This window comes from Myotis yumanensis, unplaced genomic scaffold (assembly GCF_028538775.1).
Source record: "Myotis yumanensis isolate MYYU_CA2020_CCGP unplaced genomic scaffold, mMyoYum1.0.hap1 SCAF_1, whole genome shotgun sequence".
Lineage (NCBI taxonomy): Eukaryota > Metazoa > Chordata > Mammalia > Chiroptera > Vespertilionidae > Myotis > Myotis yumanensis.
Genome location: NW_027223752.1, coordinates 58327071 through 58346166, shown reverse-complemented (window position 1 = coordinate 58346166; position 19096 = coordinate 58327071). Strand labels below are relative to the sequence as shown.

General features: G+C 36.9%; 1 protein-coding gene across 4 annotated transcripts in view; it reads left to right on the top strand.

The window, feature by feature from the left end:
• Window positions 1-19096, top strand: part of TCF12 (transcription factor 12) — a 365067-nt gene that overhangs the window by 219007 nt on the left and 126964 nt on the right. For all 4 annotated transcript variants that reach the window (XM_070421983.1, XM_070422000.1, XM_070422011.1 and 1 more), the window contains one exon: window positions 17467-17531. In XM_070421983.1, coding sequence (XP_070278084.1) covers window positions 17467-17531 — 65 coding nt within the window. The remainder of the gene's footprint in view (window positions 1-17466; window positions 17532-19096) is intronic.

Here is a 19096-nt window from a genome sequence, read left to right as displayed (position 1 = left end):
AAAGTTTGAAGCTAACAAAGTTTAAGGAAAAAAAGCAGTCTTCATAACATAAAAGTGCAAGGTGAAGCAGCAAGTGCTGATGTAGAAGCTGCAGCAAGTTATCCAGATCTAGCTAAGATAATGAAGGTGGTACACTAAACAACAGGTCTTCAGTGTATATGAAACAGCCTTATATTAGAAGAAGATGCCATCTAGGACTTTCATAGCTAGAGAGTAGAAGTCAATGTCTGATATCAAAGGACAGGCTAATCCTCTTGTTGGGGGCTAATGTAGCTGGTGAAAAAGTCAATGCTAACTTAATTTTTCATTCTGGGAGTCTTAAGAATTATGCTAAATCTACTCTGCCATTGCTCTCAGATGGAACATTAAAGCCTAGATGACAGCACATATGTTTATAGCATGGTTTACTGAATATTTTAATCCCACTATTGAGATCTGCTGCCCCCCAAAAAAACATTCCTTTCAAAATGTCACTCCTCATTGACAATGCACCTGGTAATCTAAGAGCTCTGATGGAGATGTACAACAAGATGAATGTTGTTTTCATGCCTGCTAACCCAACATCTATTCTGCAGCCTGTGGACCAAGGAGTAATTTTGATTTAAGACATACATTGTATAAGGCAGGCTATCGCTGCCATAGCTAGTGATTCCTGTGGACCTGGGCAAAATAAATTGAAAACCTTCTGAAAAGGAGTCATCATTCTAGTTGTTGTTAAGAACATTCATGATTCATGGGAAGAAGTCCAAATATCAACATTAATAGTAGTTTGGAAGAAGTTGATTCTAACCTTCATGGATGACTTAGAGCAAGCATGTCAAACTCAAAGGCTAACACAGGCCAAATAAACAAGATTTAAGTTTATGTGGGCTGCAAAAAACCAAAAGCTTCAATTTTCATAGAAACGTAGATTTATTTTGATAGAGACATGCTGAATACAAAGGGCTGAAATAAATGAATAATCATTAACATAAAATAATAGAACACTTTAATAAAAATTAGTATTTTTTCTTGAACATTAACTTACCAGACACTGAATAACTGCACAAATTAATAAGCATAATGCAAATAAGCCTATTTTTCTTGTTCTCCATAAGTGAAATATTTCCTGTTGCACACACCAAACAAGTCAGTCCAAGACTAACGACGTGGCAGTCAGCTGCTAAAATATTCGCTGCTAGTATTAGTGGAGAGAAATGGTGCGCTTGTGCATAAGGGAAATGAATGCAACATGGTTATGGTAATCAGTCATTAGTGAACGTTGTAGTTTGTTATTAATAATTATGTATAAGAGGCTATTGTAAAAATTAATTTACGAAATTTTTATTAAAACACTAGAGGCCTGGTGCACGAAATTGTGCATGGGTAGGGTCCCTAGGCCTGGCTGGCGATCAGGGCTGATCTGTGGGCTGACCGGTGGGGGGGGGGGGGGGGTGGCCCTGCTGGCACCCGCCTTGGCCGGCCTGGCGCTGCCTGCTCACCGGGCCCTCCCCCTGCCGCCACCGCCAGTTGCTTCCTCTCTCTGTGGGGCCACTGGCGGGGCGATGGGAGCCCCCGCTGGCACCTGCCTTGGCTGGCCTGGGGCCTGTAGGTTGGGGGCAGCTCCTGCATTGAGCATCTGCCTGTTGGTGGTCAATGTACGTCATAGCAACCGGTCATTCTGCCGTTTGGTTGATTTGCATATTAGGGTTTTATTATATAGACTTCTTACATACCGTTATATTGGCTGGGCTGCATAAATATTTGTGGGCCATGAGTTTGACATGCTTGACAGAGGGTTCAAGACTTCAGTGGAAGATGTAAGTGCAGATGTAGTGGAAAAAGCAAGAAAATTAGAAGTGGAGCCTGAAGACGTGATGGAATTGCTGCAGCCTCATGTTAAAACTTTAACAGATGAGTTGTTTCTTATGGACAAGCAAAGAAAGTAGATAGAATCTACTCCTAGAGAAGATGCTGTGAAGAACGTTGAAATGACAATAAAGGGCTCAGAAAATTACATAAAGTTAGTTGATAAAGCAGAGGCAGAGTTTGAAAGTATTTACTCCAATTTTGAAAGAAGTTCTACTTGTTAAAATGCTATTAAACAGGTTCATATACTACAGAAAAATTGTTTGTGAAAGGAAGAACCCATCAATTTGGCAAACCTCATTGTTGTCTTTTAAAAAGCTGCCACAGCACCCTACCCTTCAGCAACCACCTCACTGATCAGTCAGCAGCCATCAATGTCAAGGCGCAAAACCCTCCACCAGCAAAAAGATTATGACTCAGATGATAGTTAGCTTTTTTTTTTTTAGCATTAAAGCATTAAATTAAGGTATGTACATTGTTTTTTAGACATATGTTCTTGCGCACTTAATAGACTACAGAAAGTGTGTCAGTGTATATATATTACTTGATATAAACTGGGACACAAAAAATTCATGTAACTCACTTTATTGGAATATTTGCTTGATTGTAGTGGTCTGAAGTCAAACTTGTACTACCTCCAAGATATGCTGATAAATGGCATTGTGTGGAGTTTTCAGAAGGGCATTGTGTTGGTGAGGCTAAATTAGCCCTGGGATGAAGGCTATTCTGGACCTTCCTTAACAAAGCTTAAAGGCAGCCAACCCTCCAAAAGGATCAAACTGATTCTAAGTCACTTAACTGCTTATCACAACGGAATTCAACATTCTTTAAAGGGTTACAGCAAAATCTAGTACCCAAAAATGTGAACTTCATAATATCTGGCATCAACCAAAAATTGCTATCAAAAGAAGCAGGAAACTATACTCTTGTAACCACAAGTAAAATTTGTCAGTAAATTACAGAGGTGATAGAATTAGCAAACAAGGGTATTAAAATGAATGTTATCAATATGCTCCATAACTCAAATATCTAGAGGAAAACACAAGTATGTTGAGAGAAGAAATGAAAAGTATAAAAGAGAAAAACCAAATGGAATTTCTAAAAATGAAAAATATATCTGAAATGAAAAATATACTGGATGGGTTTAATAGCAGATTTTTCACTGCAGAAGAAAGGATCAGTGAATTTGCAGACATAGAAACTTTCAAAAATAAAAATCAGAGGACATTTAGCTTCTACTTACAGTCTAGAGAGATGCAAAGAATGCCATTTCCACTCTTTAACAATGAAAACAAAATTTAAAAGCCTGATACAATACTAAATTCTTTTTTGAACTGATAAGAGAGCTGAAATCTTAAGGCAGTCATGTGATCTGAATTCCAAGGAGAAATGGGACATATGAACTACCTTATCTGTGGTAGTGCATGGGAGAATAAGGTGTCTTATCAGTCACAACAAAAGTGGGTAAGAGGAATCAGCTAAAACTTTAAGGTTTAACACAGTGGTTCTCAACCTTGGCTGCACATTAGAATCACCTGGGAATCTTTTTAAAATCCTGATTTCTGGGCCTCATCCTCCGGAAATTCTGTTTCTTTGTTATGGGTTGGGGCCACAACATTAGTAACAAAGAAACAATTTCCGGAGGATGAGGCCCAGAAAGCAGGATTTTAAAAAGATTCCCAGGTGATTCTAATGTGCAGCCAAGGTTGAGAACCACTGGTTAAACAGAAGACCAATTGTGGGCCTAGCAACATAGCGATTTGAACTAGCTAGGGCAGTGATGGCGAACCTATGACACGCGTGTCAGAGGTGACACGTGAACTCATTTTTTTGGTTGATTTTTCTTTCTTAAATGGCATTTAAATATATAAAATAAATATCAAAAATATAAATCTTTGTTTTCCTGTGGTTGCAAATATCAAAAAGTTTCTATATGTGACACGGTACCAGAGTTAAGTTAGGGTTTTTCAAAATGCTGACACGCCGAGCTCAAAAGGTTTGCCATCACTGAGCTAGGGGCATCTAACAAGAAAACAGTTGAAAAGGGGATTTTACACTCACCCTCAATTTTTTTCCCTTCAGATCTCCAAGAACATTACAGGTAGGGCAGGAGTCTGAAGAGAATTCCTGTTGATGGTATAGGCATGCAGATGTTGATCAGCTGCCATTGTGGGAAAGAAAAGCCTGCCAGCTTCCCTGGACCCTAGATATTGAAAGACTTTAGGAGGGGCAGCAAAGCCTCTTGCCCAAAGGAAATAAACTAAGACTTATTGTGATGGGGGGGGGGGGGGGGGGGGACAGGAAACTAGTCTTAGACCTATGATCTTAAGTTTAAACCAAGCACAGGTCTCCTTCCTGTCAAGGAGGGTTGACTTTAACCCAAGGTCAACGTCAGATATAAAGCAGAGTTTTGCTCTTAGAGGGAGAGGAAGGAACAAAGGACAGGAAAGTAATAGCAATCTACCACTGGGGGAAGGGCAAAACCATGAAGGAGAGACATACTCAGGAACACAGATTTATATGATCTATTGAAAGCCCAGGATGAAAAACTAACCCTGAGAAAAGTCCTATGGCACCCCAGCCACATGATAAGCATTAGACACTAGAGCCAATCACTAGAGGAAGTTTAAGCCTCTGGTCAACTGAAAGTAGCCCAGCGACAATAATCACATTCACCTAAACTCCTGATTTGGTTAATTTTCTCACACTAAGGGTTTGATACAGGAAGAGGAATACTCATTTCTGGGCCTAAATACCAGTTACTTCTTCTACATATGACATCCTGCATTTAACCAAAACTAGGAGACATGCACATCAGGAGACACAATAATCAACAGGACAAGACTCAAGACTCGTGTTGGACCTATCAGACAAGGATTTTAAAGTAACTCTGGCTAACATGTTAAAGGATCTAGAGCAGCGGTTCTCAACCTGTGGGTTGCGACCCCTTTGGGGGTCAAACGACCCTTTCACAGGGGTCGCCTAAGACTATCCTGCATATCAGATAATTACATTACGATTCATAACAGTAGCAACATTACAGTTACGAAGTAGCAACGAAAATAATTTTATGGTTGGGTCACAACATGAGGAACTGTATTTAAAGGGCCAGAAGGTTGAGAACCACTGAGGAAAAGGTCAACAACATGCACACATAGGTAACTTTTAGCAAATAGATGGAAGTAATGAGAATCTAACTGAAATGCAAGAAATGAAAGGCATGATGTCAGAGATGAAGAATTCCATTAGGATCATCGGTAGATAACACAATTGCAGAAGAAATCAGTAAATTTGATATAGGTCAATAGAAATCCAAACTGAAACATTGAAAAAAGAGTGATAGCTGACAGAGCTATAGGACATGTCAAAGCCTAATATGTGTGGCTGAAGTCTCAGGTGGAGAGGGAGAGAGAAAAAATTATAATCCAAGATTTTAAAAACAAAATACATGCACATAACTAGACATATTATGTTCAAACTACTGAAAGCCAGCAATAAAGAAAAAATCCTGAAGGCAGCCAAAGACAAAAAATAAGTATGTACAGGGAAATAAAAACAAACTACACCACAGCTATAGAAAGTTTGAAAGCAATAAGATGATAGAGGATATCCTTAAATGAGTATTAAAAATTTTAAAACTGTCAACCCAGAATTATCTATTCTTTGAAAATACTTTTATTTTTAAAATGAGGGCCAAGTTAAGACTTTTTCAGATACAGAGAAGCTGAGAGAATCCATTCCCGGCAGACTTGCACTACAATGATTGTTAAACAGAGTTCTTCGGGCAGAGGGAATGTGATTCCAGACAGAGAGTTGGATCTACACCAGGACTCAATAGTTTTTTTCTGTAGAGGGTCATGTATTACATATTTTAGGCTTTGTGGGTCAGACTATCTCTGTCACAACTATTCAACTCTGCCATTAAAGCACAAAAACAACCATAGATAATTCATAAACAAATGAGCATGGCTGTGTTCCAGTAAAACTTTATTTACGAAAACAGGAAGCAGGCCAGCTTTGGTTCATGGGTCATATATGCCAACCCCTGATCTACACAGAGAAATTAGGGCTCCAGAAGTGGAAAAAATGAATGTAAATATACTGGTAAAAGATAAATTCCCTCATTTTTAATCACACTACAAAATAACTAAATGTCTAAGCAACACTGTATAAAATATGCAAAAGTAAAATGTATGACAACAGTAACCCAAAGGATGCAAGGGAAGATTTTGGAAATATGTTGTTGTAAGGTTGTTACACTATTACATTATTATTTGAAGGTAGACCTTGCCAATTAAAGATACTCTGTACTGTATAAGAGGACACAGAAGGGATAAATGGTGTCTGGGAAAAAGTTTTAAAATAGTAATTAAAAAGAAAAATCAATAAAGATACACTATATTGTAAATTGAGGGCAAACACTAAAGAGTAAACCCAACAGTACAGAAGACTAAATGGAACACTCGATCCAAAAGCAGGTTAAAAACAAACATGTAAGACAAATAGAAAAAAACTCACAAAATGGTAGATTTAAATCCAGCCGTATTAAAAATAACATTAAATGTAAATAGTCAAAATGAAGCACATAGAGACAAGATATTTTTTTTAAAGATTTTGACATTTTTATTCTCTATTTTTCCGGTGGGTTTTGTACATATTTTTAGGAATAGGTTCTTCCCTAGATAAAAACATTGAAATAGTGAACCTCACATCTGTTTATTCATTGCTAACATTGTATAATAAACACCTCCTCAGTGTAACACTGTTACACCTCCTTTTTACCTAATAAGGAAGGTCCCTCTCTGTATCCCCCATGAACTTCAGACAACGACCAAGTTGACTTGAACCAGTGAGTTGGAATCATCAGACCCAAGATAATCTCCTATAACCATTTTCCCCAACCCCGGTGAAAAAGGAAATAAGATTAAGGATTACATCCAAGCCTATCTACCCTCTTTCCCCTATATTATAGAATCTACAACTCTGTTAAAATTCACTTTAGATTATTCTTGCTTTCATTTCTCTTCAAATCCCTTACCACCTTTTCCAGATCTTACATGCATTCTTTGGTACATCTTTCTTTCTCTTTATTTCAGCTGTGAATAGAAACTTAATTGTGATTAACTATACAATTAGTACTAGAAATATACCCATTCATTAATGCTAAGAGAAGAGTGAAGCCATTAGCTTTTAATGAAATGAAACGCATAAAGAAATTTTAAAACTTTGAAAATACTCAGGAGTTCCCTTTAAATTATTTACCTGAAATCTACCTCCCCCCCACCCCCCCCATTTAAGACTTTTTCCTCGGCACTGATATTAAAAATACACATATATGGATTTTACAGTCAATATATTTCATTTAAAAAATAATGAATAATATAATTAGCCCTTATCTTGTGTTTTTCACTGTTCTAAGTACTTTATATGTCAGTACATTTTACACAATGTAAAACCCAGTGAGATGAAACTTATCTCTTGTGACAGTTGAGGCAACTATTAAGGGACAGAGAAGATAGGTAATGTTAGTTAAAACAGAGTGGGAATTTAAACCTAGTCAGTCTACATCCAGGACCTCTGTTCAAACTACTTCCCCATGCCTCCTCCCTAATTTTGTTACTATATCTATTTTCCTTCTTTACTTTCTTCCTTTGTTTTTTCCTTAAGCAAATATTTTAAGCAGACATACTGTGACTTAAATTGACTTATATAGTTTTATATAATGAATTGGTGTTTTAAAAACTCATTTTGAGTTATGCCCGACTCACAAATGAACTGTAGATTATAACCCAGGGAAAACTTGAGGCTAGCCTTTACCTGTTTTCAAACTGCAAAGGTAGAAAAGATGGCAGTAAACTCCAGTACTGGAAGCCATGCAATGAAGACTAAGTGTCTTGTATTTTACCCTCAGAGTACCTATTATGTAGCAAGAATCTTATTTAAATCTTGGTAGACCACAAAGGAGATTTAAGACTGTCTTTTGATCTTTCTTCATCTTTTCAGTAAAATAGAATAGTTTCTTTTCAATTGCTCTACATTTGTATATTTTCTATGGTATACAAAGTGTTCTATCTTTCTACATTATATAGGTGGAGGGTGTTGCATTCCAGTGAGAAATTTTATTAACATTTAGAGTTTTTCTTAATGTGAATAGAATGAAATCCTGGTAATTCTGAATACATTTACTTCAATTTGCTATATTCACCACCCCATATTCATAGTTAAATATTTCATAGTGTATTAGAGAAATGTATGATGAGCTGCTTACATACTTCATTTTTTTTAAACTGCACATTGTCATTATTCCAAAAGTCCCTACATTTTTAGCAGCTGTCTTTTCCTTTTACTACTGGCAATGCCCAAATTTGCATTCTGTTAGAAGGGGGTGCCTGATGAATAGCAAAATAAATGAGGTATCAATTTCATGGGATATCATCTAATTCAATCTTGTCCCACAATAACCCATTCTCCAAGTAAGAAACTGAGGCCTGGGGAAGTTTAGTGTTTATGTCACACACCTAGTTCACAGCAGAGACAGGAATAGATCCTCCTGACTCTTTCCCTGCTTGTTTCATTCCAGTCACTGTTTCTGACCAGAAAGTTGGTGAATGGTAGCAGTTCCATTGACTAGTTCCTTTCTTTCTGTTCCAGTACTTATTGTCAAGGGAAACTAGCTAATTAACAATCATTTATTATCCGCTATTTTAGAGCACAGTTCTGTTAAACTGTCTCTCTGCTTCCACATGGCTGTGTGCCATAGATAGAGCGTTGGAGTAGAATCTGTTCCTGGCACACAAACAAAACAAGTCTAGAATTCCAGATCAGTGTTCTCTGAACAAGTGGCATCTGCCTTCTGGTCCCTGGGTGCCATATAAAAAACAGATTCAGATACTGACCTTGCCTGGTAAGGTTGTGGTTTAAATTAAACAGCCAAACTACAGAAAGATGTGAAAAAATGATGGGAACCAACAATAATGAACTTTTATGTTCTATTTATTACTGCATAAAGCAAGAAATTTTTCAGAGAAGCATTCATACAAGAATTTGGTCGAAACAATCAATACCTCAGAAGGAGTAGATTATTTAAGTGTGTGATTACAAAGATAATTTGATAATATATTTTCCTCTCTTCTCCCAGCCAAATTGTTTGATGATCTGATTTTTACCTGATTTTGCAGGGGATAGGTAGGGGAGTAGTCAAGATTGAAGTATTGAAGGATTGGCTCAATTTATTTAATCCCTAGAAGGTTGTAAAGCATCAATGGAATTATTTCAAATTATTTTTTATTTAAGAATGGAATAAAAAACATTGTTATGTAAAGGTTACTTGATTATTTTTATAGAGTATGCATTCACCATGTTCTGAAATACAGCCAAGATGAAGAGATGATTCCTAGTTCTATAATCTGTTGGATTGCTATAAAAATGACATGTCTTTTGTTTCTGAGTTCTAAACAATGTGGTTGGAGAAAACACACTTAAATTCTGAACCTAAGGAAAAGAAACAATGCAATATAGATGTATATATGATTTCAGGGACAGTTTAGAAAATGCAATTATAAACTGAACTGTCTCTTGGAAGTAGAGTTTAGATTTTGAGCTACCTATAATGAATACCTTGTTATATATTCTTTATGTGGCACAATTGGACCATAAAGTGGTCCAGAAAGTTTTGATAAATGACTAAATTTGATAAAAATGCATCTTACTCTATTAAATTTCTAACATCCTACCCACCTCAACCTGTCATACCGAAGTTTGCATTTTAATTGTTCTCTTTGGCCATTCTGATGGTTGAAAGGCAAACTGTATAAACCTTCTCATCCTCCTCTGTTCATATTTAATATGAATCTGATTTTAGGAGGAGGGGTAGAGAGCATGGTGAAAAGTAGCTGGATAGGTACATGTTTGCATCCTGGACTACTTTGTCTTAGGTTTTAGTCTCAAGAAGTCATTTCTAAAGCCTATTCAGATTGCCCAGGTCTGACTATGTGCTCTTGTCAAGAATAATAAGATACTTTATTGGTGTTTTAGCAATTTTGCAGAAATTATTGGAAATTACCTAGCTGCTTACAGTTCTGATGCCTGTCACAGGAAGTTGGTGTAGAGTTAAGATGGAATAACTGATGAGATAAAGGCTGGGTTAGAAAAGTGATTACAACTGGGAACTTGTTAATCACTGACCTCTATAGTGATCCTCTGGTTTATTACTAATCTCACTCGCACTTGGCATTTTCCTTTGCTTCAGCCTCATCTTTCATAGCTGTGTGAGTAATTTGGCATGGAGTGAACAAGAGAAGGGCATAGAGAGTCCAGCAGCTGTGCTTGTTGGCACTAGATATTTAAATATCTTCAATGTAGCCAGCAGTATGCTTGGCACAAGCGTTAGCCAATAATACTTAAACAAATTGTTGCAAAGAAAATAGACAGGCATTTATGTTAAAAACCCTTTCTCTCTTCTTTCCTTTAAAAAATAATCTGTTGGTTTGAAATCCTTTGTAGATTTTTTTCTGTAAGTTTGAGCAGATTGCTACCAAAAAATGAAGTGTGTAATTCTAATAGTTAGTATTGGCCTAGGTTCTTTCCTACGAGAACTTCCAAGTATATTATAAGCATTAATTAAACTGTAGGCGTGTGTGGGGTGCATGTTACTGAGTTGATTTTTCTAAGAGTGAGTGGGACCACTAATGTTAAGGGACTTTTAACTTGCCCAGTTCACTGAGTGAGAGAGAGTCAAGAGCCAAGAGATGAATCCAGTAATTAGAATTCGTAGGTCTCTGCTCTGATTATACCCAATGGCATTACAGGTTTGCCCACTTTGTAGGATGGTATTTTATGTTTCTCCAAGTGATTAGTATAATTCAAATTGTAGTAAACCTTTGGTAGTATTCACTCACCAAAAAAAAAAAAAAAGAGGAAAAGCTTCTCTGTGAGCAAAGAGCTTAGGGTAAAAAATGAGTTTCAAAGACAGTCAAGGCAAAGGAGGATAAGACTGTTCATAGAACTGTGATGAAACTTACATTTGTATACAAATATTTAGATTTGAAACCCTGTGTAAGGGTTTCATATTGTTTCTCTGAAAACTAAATATGGAAAAGCTCTCATGATTTGTATATTGAAATATATCATTTTGAAATATAGTAAAGTTGGCCTAGGTAACTTTTTTGAAACATCCAGGAATTCTTTTTTTAGGTTAAGCCTTTATTGTATAAGAAAAACCAGTCTAATGCTATCCATTTAAAATGTAGCACATGGAGTTTTTTATTTAATAGATTGTGAATTTGAATTAATGAATGCAAATCAGTATGCCTTACAAAAATGAACATTGAAGTAATATTAGCTTTCAGATAAAAAGGGAAACTGTTCTAATTGTGCTGTTACTCATGGTCAACAATAATTTCTTAAATAGTATATAATTCATTGAAAGTAATATATTTTAGTTTGCAGGAAATTTTCAGGTAGTTACTATACTGCTGCAGAAATAAATACTGAGCCAGCTATATCTTCTAAAATATCTCTGTCTGGCAATTTTCTCATAAAAACATTATTTTGAATCAGTAGCAAAAGAGCACATACTGTCAGGAGAGTATCATAGGGTAGGTTTCTCCAGCCAATAGATTGAGGTCTATAGAAAATACTTTTTACTAGTATATTTGAGTGAAAATATAACAGTCCTTAAGTTGTTACTTAACTTTAAGTCTTTAGTGGTTGTTTGAAATAAAATTTCAGGAAAAGGAATTTGCCATGTAGAAAGGGCCTAGTGTGTTTTTCAACCAAAAATTAGTTGTTAGTATATTGTGGTGATTGACAAGCCATTGATAGAGCCGTGTTTTGTTGTTGTTGTTGTTGTTCTTTATAGTACTGTATTTTTTAAATGTTAATGTAGTCTTCCAGTTCTGTTCTGCCAAAGATATGAGACATGATTTTTTTAATTGAAGAGAAGAAACTGTTAAAGATAGCTGCCAACTTTGTATGGAGATAATCTTATAAAGTGAAGCTTATTTTCTCAAAGAAACAATAAGAATAGTTGGGGGGTAATATTTCTGATCAAGATTTGGCATCAACTCAGTTCTTCTCATAGTGGGTCATAAAAGCAAAGAGGCAAAAATTATAAAACTTTCTGGTCATTTAAAATCTTAAATTATGACCCAGGTTCTTAAAGGGCAGGGATTGATATACTGTATCATTGATTTTTTTTTAAAAAATCTTTGTTGTTCAGATTATTACAAATGTTCCTTTTTTTCCCCCCTTAGCTCCCCTCCACCTGGTTCCCACCCCACTCCAGGCCTTCCCCTCCGCCACTGACCTCATCCATTGTTGTAAGCTCTTTGTCCAATCTCTTCCCGCATCCCCCACAACCCCTTCCCCCCGAGAATTGTCAGTCTGCTCCCTTTCCATGACCCTGATTCTATTAAATTCACCCGTCTGTTCTGTTCATCAGGTTTTTTATTCATTTGATTTTTAGGTTCACTTGTTGATAGATATGTATTTGTTGTCACTTTGTAGTTGATAATTTTTTATCTTTCCCTTTTTCTTCTTCTTCCTCTTCTTAAAGAATACCCTTCAGCATTTCATATAATACTGGTTTGGTGGTGATGAACTCCTTCAACTTTTTCTTGTCTGTGAAGCTCTTTATCTGACCTTCAATTCTGAATGATAGCTTTGCTGGGTAAAGTAATCTTGGTTGTAGGTTCTTGCTATTCATCACTTTGTATATTTCTTGCCCCTCTCTTCTGGCCTGCATAGTTTCTGTTGAGAAATCAGCTGACAGTCGTATGGGTACTCACTTGTAGGTAGCTAACTGTTTTTCTCTTGCTGCTTTTAAGATTCTCTCTTTGTCTTTTGCCCTTGGCATTTTAATTATGGTGTGTCTTGGTGTGGTCCTCTTTGGATTCCTCTTGTTTGGAGTTCTCTCTGCTTCCTGGACTTGTCAGTCTATTTCTTTGACCAGGTAGGGGAAGTTTTCTGTCATTATTTCTTCAAATAGGTTTTCAATATCTTGCTCTCTCTCTTCTGGCACCCCCATAATTCGGATGTTGGTACGCTTGAAGTTGTCCCAGAGGCTCCTTACACTATCTTCATATTTTTGGATTCTTTTTGCTTTTCTGGTTGGGTGTTTTTTGCTTCTTCGTATTTTAAATCTTTGACTTGATTCTTGGGATCCTCTAGTCCAGTGGTTCTCAACCTTCTTGCCCTTTAAATACAGTTCCCTCATGTTGTGACCCAACCATAAAATTATTTTTGTTTCTACTTCATAACTGTAATGTTGCTACTGTTATGAATCGTAATGTAAATATCTGATATGCAGGATGGTCTTAGGCAATCCTGTGAAAGGCTCGTTTGACTGCCAAAGGGGTCGTGACCCACAGGTTGAGAACCGCTGCTCTAGTCTGCTGTTGAATCTCTGCATATTATTTTTTATTTCAGTCAGTGTGTGCTTAATTTCTGATTGGTCCTTTTTCATATGCTTGAGGGTCTCACTAAATTTCTTGGAGGTTTCTAGAAGATTCTTGAGTAACCATGGTTTTGAACTCTATATGCAGTATTTTGCTTTCCTCCATTTCTTTCATTTGTGACTTGTTTGTTTGTCTCTGCATTTTGGCTGCTTCCCTGTGTTTGTTTCTATGTACTGGGTAGCTGCTAAGTCTCCTTGAGTTGATAGAGTGGTCTTGTGTGGTAGGTGTCCTATAAGGCCCAGTGGCTCAGCCTCCCCAGTCACCTGAGGTGGACGCTCTTGGTGCATGCACCCCTTTGTGGGCTGTTTGCACAGTCTTGTTGTAGTTAACCCTTGATTGCTGTTGGTATCACTGGGAGGAATTGACCTCCAGGCCAATTGGCTGTGAGAATCGGCTGTGTCTACATTGGAAGATCTGTTGTGCAGGAGATATCCTTATGGGGCAGGACTTGCTTCAGTGGGGCTCTGGTGCTCACTGAGTCTGCCCCTTGAGTGTGTCCCTTATGGATGTGAAGAGTTGTAATCCATTATGGTCTCACTCTGACTACTGAGTACACTGGCTCTTGGATCTCCAAGGATGTGCAAGGTCAGCCACTGTCTGGGGCCACCCAGCAGGAGCTACAGAGAGATCTGCAGATACCTCCTCTTTGTGTGGGGTTTGGAAGTGCCCAGACGAGGCCCAGCTGTGAAGCAAGGCAGGCTGCTGCTGCCAGGCCTTGGGCCTTCTTTTGGAAGCCCCTGGGCTCTCTGACCCAGTGGCAGTTTGACAGGTTTTAGGCGGAGAAAGGACAGGCCATTCATATGCAAAAGATGATGTGCACAGCTTGGGTGGGGTTGTAAATTGGGTGGGGCAGGGTCTCTGGGAATCACCAGGGTGGACCAAACAGCAATGGCTGCCAGTCAGCCCTGAACCAGAATGTCCCCAGGTCTCTGAGTCCCGCGCCCCCATGCAGGAACAGTGATTGTTGCACTGCAAGCAACTCTGAGAGAAAGCCGCCCATGACGTTCCTGTCCCTATGCCAGACAGTCCAATTTCTCCCCATATGTGTCTGGGTTCCCCAGAGTCTCGCCCGGAACTGGAGTTCAGAGCAAGCGGGAGCTTGTTATCTCCCTCCCTGTTAAAAGAGCAGCACATCCAGGTGCCAGCACTTTCCGTGCCTCTGCACCTCTTACTAGTCTCAATGTGCTTTCTTCACCTCTCTAGTTGTGGAACTTGCACTCAGCCAGCTTTCCCGCCGTTCTGGGTGGTAGTTGTTCTGCCTTTTAGTTGTAATTTTGATGTGGTTGTGAGAGGCAGCAAGTATAGGTGTTTACCTATGTCGCTATCTTGGTTCTCTGTACCATTGATTTTTATGAGGTACTCCAAGGCAGCATTTTCTTAAGGATTTGCTTATTATTTTTAATACTTCATAAACTTATTTATTTGATTAACAAGGTAATACCCCAAAACCGTAAATGTAGTTATTATTTATTTTTCCCCAGTAATCTCTCTGTCAGTCTTTCTGAGTTGGCATTTTCCGTTCAGTTTCTGCTATCTTCTTGGTCCAGCAGGGTTCCTGATCCATTTTGATGAGGCATGGGAGGGATATGTGTCAGAATTGCAAACAATCCTTTTAATAGTTTTGTGAGGTCAGATTCCAAGAGTAAAAGAGTAGTGTCCAAAACCCCTTGACTCTTACAAGAAGTCTTAGTTATAAAGGATATAGCCTTAAACAATTATAATAGTATTCTTTATATTTCATATGTATATTTTTCAAAGTAAAGTTCTTCATGTAGAACTTATTTATGGTGATAATGTGAGACAAATAGATCACATTAATTAACTGTTGTCATAAATCTGCATTTTTGTATTGTCATTACTTTATCTGAACATGTGCTTCATCAGTAATAGTGCTTCTTAAGACATGTGCTGTAATAATCCCAATGGGCTCAGAATTGTACATTTAATTATTAATGTATTTTCTAATAACTACCTTTGTTGATACAGTAATTGTTGGATATGTCTAAAGTGCAGTAGGTGTCAAATTTAGAGTTGTAAGCTAGTTCATATGTCTCCAAGTCTTTTTTTTTATTATGTACTATATCAGTAGACAATTTTGACAATCCATGAATGTGTGGAATTTTTTAAAATTAATAAACTGTGCATTTTTGTACAATCATAGGCTAATAACTAGTATAGTATACAATTATGGTAAAGTTCATGTAACGTCACTAACTTCAAATATTTTGGGTAACTTGTCAGATTTAATTAGGTTGTTACTTTTGCCTTGGGATGGAGAACAAGAGTTACTCTGCCATGTCATTGTTTGTGTCCTCTTTGTTATTAACACTAAACTGTGATCCCTGCAGAAATCTTAGTAAGCAACATGTCTGTTTGTCAAGGACTGTTTAGTTAACTATATGATATTCTTTATATGATTCACTTTCCTGAACGTACTTAAGTTACATTATTTTAAAAAGCAAATGAGTCAGAACACTGCTGTTAATCGTCAGTACTGTGGGTCATCTGATCTCCCTCTAGAGCTGGCCCATTCCATTCCTGACACTTGGCCATTTGACTTTTGAAAGGGAGATATGGTTCTAACAGGAATTCTTAACATTTCTGGGAAGAATATAAATTGGCATGATTACTTCAGAGAATAGTAAGGAAAAGTTGAAAGTACACATCTATTAATCCAGCAGCTCCATTTCTTTGTGTCTATTCTGGAGAAACTCTTCGTGTGTGTGTATAACACTTGTGCAAGGATATTTGTTTCAGCACTCTTTATGATAACAAAAAGGTAGGAATAATCTATTTTTCAGTAGGAGAATATAACAACTCTGACTTTATTTGTATAGTGGGACATTTTATAACAGTAACAATGAATGAACTAGGTGTCTGCTAACATATATCTCCAAAATATAATATTGCACAAAAATGCAAATTTCAAAGGCTAGATACTGTGTGATCTCATCTGTTTAAATGTATTAACCCTTTGCGGTCGTATTAAATTTGGACATGGGTGTCATACTGGTCGGAATTAATTTCCATTGAAAGAGCAGTGATACATAACATGCAAGATTATGAAGGATAAACAAGATTTATTAATTCTTTTTTGGAACTACGTCACTACTAGTAGAATCACTACAAACGTTATCACTTTCTACGTCAGAGTCAGTATTCAAGGAGCCAAAATAAAACTCTTCACCGTTACTTTCAGATTCGCAGTACACTTCTTTCGGTAACCTTCTTTTTGCCATTTTGGAGTATTATTTTGAAATATCTTAACAAGCGAGAATGCCCAATTACAGTTAAACGTAATTTGTAAAGCTTTATTTGAAATTCTGCGAAGTATCTCCGAAGCTTGTCGATTTCTTCACTCTCAAAAGGCGACTGACTCGCCACGGTGTTTTGCATGGCGAGTGTGGAACGACCGCGTTTGTTTATATTGAGTTTCGATATCTCTGATTTGTCGGGGCAATGTTTTGGTTCGTGACAAGGTCGCTTAGACACTTAAGAGCTTTCAGAGAAATTATGAACTGATACATGAATGAATAGAGTTAAGATTCGTACGGTTCCTTGCTGTGGTGGCTGAGAGCAGACATACGACCAGAACGGTAAAAAGCTTTGGTGGCTGAGAACAGACAAACGACCGCAAAGGGTTAAACACAAACAGTAATGTATATTGTTTGAGTGAATATATATTTAAAAGTTTAAAATAAAGATGGGAATCATATACACCAACTTTAGGATAATGGTTACCTTGGAACCTGGGATGAGATTTGAGCTGTCTTCTACTATTTTAATTTCTGAAAGAGAGAAGAGGAGAGGGAGAAATGTTCAATCTGAAGCAAATAAGGGAAAACGTAATTCTCACAAGTGGGTACATGTATAATACTGTTGACTACATAGATGTCCATTCTTTTGAATATTTTTTAATGTTTTACAATGAAAAGAAAGCATTTAGTAAAATACATGCTATCACATGTAGAAAGTCAGAATTTGACTGTTAAACTGACTGGAATGATAGTAAGTGCTTAAAATTTTACTTATTGGATTTTTATCTTCTTGTTTCTAATTCTCTGTACTTCCAGACCACAGTATAATTATCATGAATGGTCTAGAAGTTGAATTCTGTCAACAAATGAGGGTTTTATATAAAGTTATTTTATTTGTTTTACAGGAAAAACATCAGAGAGAGGCTCATTTTCCCTGTACAGCAGAGACACTGGATTACCAGGCTGTCAAGTAAGTGTAATTATTACAAAGGCTGTGAGATAATTTTAATACATAAATAAAGGCTCTAATGGAAGATGTAGAAATAAATGTATTAAATTTATTTCACCATTATTTGTGCCTTTAATTTGTGACTGTGTTGGGTTTTTGGCAATTACACATATTTTCTTGTGCTCCCCCTGCTTAGAATGGTTTCCCTTCCCTAATTCACCAGACAGTCTTTCTCTAGTATCACAGATTTTAAAAACTAATATTCATTTTAACTGGAAGCAGCATAGCCGTTATCTTCCTACTTCTTTCCAAAATGCTAATTGTTTCTGAAAACGATTTTTACATATTTCCTCATAAAAAGAAAGCTGCTAATGCATTATATAAAGAACATACAGTTGCTCTGGGTAGCTTGAAAAACCAGTAATGTTTACCTTATTAACATTGGAAATATTTTCATTTCAGTCCTACATCTAATAAAATTTTTCACTTTCTATAGTCTCTTTATATGGAAACTTTTTTTCAGTTCTTACACATTCCCTATCATGTTTCATATTAAATAATGGTTATCTTCTCAGCTCTTCCCCCATTTCTTTAGACTGAGAATCCTGAACTCAGTTCACTACAGATTCCCATCAGAATCAAGCCAAAAAGTTTGTAAAGGAAAGGCAGGATATGTTCAATTTGTTTTCTGCTGTCTGCATACAGATCCATCCTAATTTCATACATGGGCATGTGAGCCAATTTTAAGTCATACTAACAATACTACTCTATTTCATACACATCCCATAATTGTGCCATTCAGAGTCAGAAGACTTAGATTCACTTCTGATCTCTACAAGTTAGGACCTATAGTTATAAGAAATACCATTTAACCTTAAATTCCATCTCTGCATTGATTTCCTCATTTGAAAAATAGAATTAGCATTTTTGCTTCCATGTACATTTTACAAAGTAAATGAATATTTTTCAGAGTTTTTAGTTCATATAACCCACAAAACAAAAGCTATTTGAGCCCTTAATATTATTTTTAATAGATGAAAAGTTTGAGAGCCACTTGTGTAATGTTCACACTACTGCTAAACTTGACAAAAAAGCTATTGCAAACTTTTAAAAACTACAGCTGCATCTAATAAATTGTAGTTAATGCCTATATTAACAAGTTTGAATACTCTCTTGGCAAAGGTATTGCTGTTTAGTTAAAAACTGTGGTAAGCTCTATTTATATAATTCACCAATTTTGCCAAAATGAATCTTAACAGTTTTTGCCAAGGATTAATGTGTGTTTATACCAGATTTAATTCTCATATCAAAAAAACCAAACATTTATTTTAGCCTTAGCCAGGTGGCTCAGTTGGTGTAGTGTCGTCCTATACACCTAGGTTTCCGGTTTGATCCCTGGTCAGGGCACTTAAAGAGGCAACCACTGATGCTCCGCCCCCCCCCCCCCCCCCCGGCAACCCCCCCAAATATATCCTTAGGTGAGGATTTAAAAAACAACAAAACACATTTATTTTAAATGTATGTGCATAGCACTGTAATAACAGTTGCTACCATTTACTACTGAGCACTAACTAAACCCACAACAT